The following is a 5,121-nucleotide window of genomic DNA, read 5'->3' on the forward strand; positions in this document are numbered from 1 at the left end:
GAAGTTTTTAAACAGCCTTCTGTGGGGAAGAGGGCCTGGCTGCCCGTAACGGCCGCAGTAATCTGCCCGCGGCTGGGCTGGAACATGGCGGAGCCTCTGCCACTGGTGACCCTGAAGTCAATTAACACCTATTAGGGCACTCAGGGCCCTGACAGTCCCACCAGCTGTGGCACAACCTTTGCTTTCTCCTAATGGGGTTGATAAATATTTAAACAAGAAAAAAAGGAATCAATAAACCCTAGCAGGAGACGAACTCTTACACTTGCAAGCAGCAAAGCCTGCCTGCTGCCTGGGGGGTGGCCGGGGGGGTCAGGGCAGGAGCCCGCAGCAGACGGGGGAGCGGGTGCACGTTTCCGTCCCACGGTAAATACGAACGCCTGCCCCTGAGTCCCTGCGGCTCTCCCCTTCCATGAACAGCCCCCTCCTCTGCGGGCTTCCCCTGATCACCTTCCCCCGAGGGCTCTCACGCCGCAGCTGCCTGCGAGTTGGGAGATGGCACCCGCTCATCCCCAGCGGGACGAGAAGGCGCCGAGCGGGGCCAGCCCCGACCTGGGGACGAGCCGCGAGCATGGCGAGCGCTCACGGTGCTGGTCCCTGCACCCATGTTCTGAGCCACTTTCCTGGTGACGGCAGCCACCGTGTGGGAACCGGGGGCTCCGGGGGCTTTGCTTGGCCCCCGTAGGCACCCACGGCGAGGGAACTGCTGCTCTTCGCCCAAGCTGCCTTCAGCCAGCTCGGAGTTGAACCACTTTTAGTGATCAAACATGTGATTTTTGTCTAAGCGTTTGTCAGAAAATGAAGATAATGCTGTTCCGCTTTGTGGGAGTTATTCCAAGGATTAATTAGTTGATGTTTCTTGAAGTGCTTTGAAGATGCAGAGTGCTAGATAAGTGCTGCGCCTTCTCAGACGATCAGGCACTGCAGTTATTTTTCCATTTTGCTTCTCATTCCCAAAGTGTTTGTACAAAACAAATTCCCCGTGAGCACGTGGGCAGGCGCTCGGTGCACAGGGGCTTCGCGGGGTGGCCCTGCCCGCCCTCCTACCTATGATTTCCCATCTTAGGGGAGAAGTGGGACCCTCCTGGCATCCGCAGGGGACCCTGCTGTGTCCCCGCTCCCCACCCCGCGGCACCCTGGTCCTCGGAACACGTCCCTGCCGGCTCAGCAGTCACCCAGAGCAGGCAGCAACATTTGGGGGTGCAGCAGGAGACACAAACACCCACCCCCCCACCCCCCCCCATCACTGCTTCCAGGGGTGTGTGCCGGGGCCGACGCTGAGCCGGGGGGGCTGCACCTCTCGGGCAGCCCATGCAGGGAGGGATCTGTTTCCCTCTCATTTCATGAGCAGTTTCTGGGCAGCGAGTGCAGCTCGGGGCCTCAGCTCTGGCAGAAGGGACACGCGTGCCCTCCCGGACGGGCTGGCCTTTGCGGCTGCTCCGGGACGCTCCCGGCAGCTGGGGGTCCCACGGGGGACCCCGAGCAGCGCAGGCCAGCCACCCAGCTACATGGGCTTCGTGCCCCTCCTGGCACAGCAAGATGAAGCCTAATGAGCAAGATTTTCTGAAGAGATTAAAATACTTGATGAACAAGTGCTCAGCACCAGCAGGACCCTGGCAACTGCTGCCAGCGGCCGTACCCCCACCCCGCTCGCACCCTGGCGAGCTCCAGTGTCTCAGGAGCGAGTGTCAGATTTTGCAGGGCTTGGTTCAGGTTAGAGGATGATTTCTGGTTACTGCCCCATCAATTTTAATTCAAGCTAGAGAAATCATTGGCATAATTATTTACAACTGTGCAGTTTCTGAAAATTATATTTCTGCTGCCATAGTTATTGATCTTGAAAAGGCCAATAAATTAACTTGACAGTTCACACAGTCCTTCACACTTGGATAATTTCTCTGCTTGACTTGCACTGTGTTGAACTCTCAGCACCATCCAATTACAGTCATTCAAAGGGTGTGTTTAAACGTTTTTCTTATGCAACCAAAAGATATTTTAATTGTAACACAGGAGAACTTGAAGCAAACATCAAGTCACCTCCACGCCACAGGACAGCTTGCCTCGAGGTGGGTGCGAGGGGATGCCGAAGGCCTGGCTTTATGGCAAGGTGGGGGTGGCGCGGCCGTGCCATGGTGCCTGGCGGGCGGGTGGCCCCGAGATTGCCCATGTGCCTGGCCACTGTGCTCCCCGCGGGGCCAGCACCATCCCAGGGTGCCCGTGCAGCTCCGTGGCCTCTCACCCTGGAGGGGGGCCCTGTGCCGGCACGGGCAGGATGCGACCCTCACCTGGCCAGACCAGGTCACGGCTTCACGTGTTCGGTGTTTGTCCCCGAACTGATCTCTGATGGGAAGAAGGAATGCTCAACAACACATGAACACCCCGTGATTCGTCCTCCATGCTCTCAGGACACCGTGACAGGAACAAATCACAGCAAATCTGTGTTTCTGGGGCATCCACGGCATCCTTGGCCAGACACGGGCCAAACCCTGCGCCCTTCAGGGGTGCAGCGCGTGTGGCGGCGTGCGGGATGGTCGCTGCTGGGTGATGTGGCGGGGACTGGAAGGCCATGGCGTGGTGGCCGTGCGGGGCTGTGCCTGTGCCCAGCCGGTGCCTTGGGGATGGGTGTCTTGAGCCCTGGCAGTGCCAGAGTCGCCATCCCGAGGGGCTCCCAGCCCCTGCCCTGCCCCGTCTCCTCTGGGGCGCTGCGTGGTGGGGCCGTGCCGGGACACCGCGCTGGTGGAACAGGGACGGGAAGGGGCGCGGGGGACCCAGGGCCTTACGTAAAGGGTTTGTGGCAATCCTGCTGCTGCAGGGGGAAGACAACTGCGCTTCATTAGAAATGAACTTGGAAAATCAGCAACATCTGGTGCCACCTGGCCAAGACGCCTCCCTGGCCTGCGAGGAAAATCTCCAGTTGTCCTCCCAGATTAAGGGATTTTGCTGTTTGCTCACAGTTGTGTACATACAAAACAGGCTGGCCCTGGCCAGGCTCAGGGGTCCCCCTGCTGCAGCAGGAGCCTGGCTGAAGCCCCAGCTTAAATCCCAAAGCCCCAGCCAACACCCCTGCCCAAAGCCCTGACATAAATCCCTGCCCAAAGCCCCAACACAAATCCCCCAACCCAGCCCCCCCCGTCCAGACCCCCGGCCCGAGGAGCCGTCTGCGCCTGCTGCTCTGCCCAGCCCTGCGCGGACACCCCACCCTTGGGAAGTGTCTTTTGGGGTGACTCTGGGGCCATGTGGAGCTCACGGCTCTGGCAGCCTGGCCCCAGTGCCCCGTGCTCCCCCCAAGCAGGTGGCTGCAGCTCGCTGCATAGTATTTATTCATTATATCACAGAGAAGAAAATCTCATTAAATTAGTCCAGGTTTCTGCAGGGTGGTCTTGGGCAGGGATGCCTGGTGCCGGTGGGTGGAGGGTGGCCAAGGGTAGGGGTCCAGCATTTTATCATTTCACAGTGATGGGAGATGGGACAGAGATGCCGTCCCATGCCGGGGTCGGCTGTGTCCCGTGGGGCGGGATGGGCAGGGATTTGCCCGGGCAGGGTAGCCGGATGCGTGGGGACACCCTGCCATGGCCCCTCAGACCTCCAGCTTCTTCTTCATCTCCATGCGGTAGATGATCTGGTAGCCATCGTCCCAGGCGTAGATCTGCCTCTCCTGGGGGCTGTACTTCATGCTGGAGTGGGAGCCGTAGCGCTTGGGGAAGTAGACGAGGGAGGCGTCCTCGGAGGCCAGCGTGCCGCTGACATCGAAGACGCACTGCACGCGGGAGCGGCTGGGCAGGCGGGTGTTGTAGACCACGTGCAGCGCCCCACACACCACGAAGGCGGCCTCAGCGTTCTCCCGTGGGCACGGCGTGTCCCACATCTGCTCGATGTCCAGTGAGGTGGGGTCCAGCTTGGCCAGGCATATGTTCTTCTCATCCTCCTTGGTGGCGTAGATGGCCCAGAGCCCCTCCTCATCCGCCGCCACCTCGATGTAAGTGAAGGGGGAGAGCCCGAAGACGGGGATCTGCTCCTCGGCGGGGAACACTGAGCTGTCCACCACTGTCTTGTTGGCCAGGTTGAACTTGATCACTTGGAAGGGGCCCTGCTGGCGGATGTAGTAGAGGTGCCCATCGTAGACAAGGTGCCCAGTGCCCACCCAGGGGTAGGGCAGCTTGATGCGGGCGGCCTTGCGGGTGGCAGAGAAGAGGGTGAACCACCGCATGCGGGGGAAGACATACACCGTGTCGTTGGCAGTGCCATCGAAGACGTAGATCTTCTCAGAGTTCCCTGCGGCATCCTTGGTCCAGAGCCCCGAGGTACTGCCGAAACGCTTCAGGATCTTCATGGCTCTGACGCTCGCGATGGTGTCGCTGCAGTCTGCAAGAGTGGGATGGCTGTGAAAGCCTGGAAGCCACCCGGCCCTGCAGCGGGGACTGCTCCCACCCCATGTCAGAGTTACTCAGATCCCGCTGTGTCCCACCCCTGCCTTCAGGCAACTGCCTTGCAAACTTGCTGCATAGGTTGCAGTGCTGTCCCTGGTGGCATTGGGAAGTCCCCTTGTGCACCCATGCCATGGGCAGGGGAGGCCACCCTCACCCCAGCCCTGCCCCAAGGGCTCTGGATAAGCCCAAGTCTCCGGCCTGGGGCTGGGATGCAGCTCCCAGGCAGCTGCAGGGATGCGAGGTTTTGTGCCAGAGACACCTGAGGGACGCCCTGCCGGGATGCGATGCCACAGCATGCGGCCGGGGGAGACTTGGACCTGGGTGGGCTGGGAAGGCCCAGGGTAACCCCGCACCAGGGACCATCTCCCCAGGGAGCCGCAGCAGCCCCTCACCTGTCAGCTTGGTGTACTTCTCGTTCTTCCTCTGCTTGGCTGTGGCCACCTGCTTCTCCATCAGTGCCTCCTCCACCTCCACGCAGGGCGGTGCGGGGTTCTGCGTCTCCAGGTAGTCCACCTCGCGCTCCAGGCGGTCCACACGCACTGCTGCGCTCTCTGCCTCCGACCGCATCGCCTCTCGCTCCTTCTCTGCTGCCTCAAGCATCCCCAGCACCTGGTTCTTGAAGTCCCGCAGCTCCGTGGAGTAGCGGCTGCTCTGGTCGTGCCACTGCGAGATCCTCTCCTGGGGCGGCCAAGGGGAC

At 60.9% G+C, this 5,121-nt stretch overlaps 1 protein-coding gene across 1 annotated transcript in view; it reads right to left on the reverse strand.

Annotated features, from left to right (window-relative positions):
* Positions 1-3,574: 3,574 nt before the first annotated feature.
* The window catches only part of OLFML3 (olfactomedin like 3), a 2,813-nt gene continuing 1,266 nt past the window's right edge, over positions 3,575-5,121 (reverse strand). Inside the window, exons 2-3 of the mRNA XM_035894865.1 lie at positions 4,817-5,102; positions 3,575-4,359 (exon numbers count right to left, since the gene is read on the reverse strand). Of these exons, the coding sequence (XP_035750758.1) occupies positions 3,575-4,359; positions 4,817-5,102 (1,071 nt within the window). The remainder of the gene's footprint in view (positions 4,360-4,816; positions 5,103-5,121) is intronic.

Source organism: Egretta garzetta, unplaced genomic scaffold (assembly GCF_000687185.1).
Source record: "Egretta garzetta isolate BGI_Z169 unplaced genomic scaffold, ASM68718v1 scaffold245, whole genome shotgun sequence".
NCBI lineage: Eukaryota > Metazoa > Chordata > Aves > Pelecaniformes > Ardeidae > Egretta > Egretta garzetta.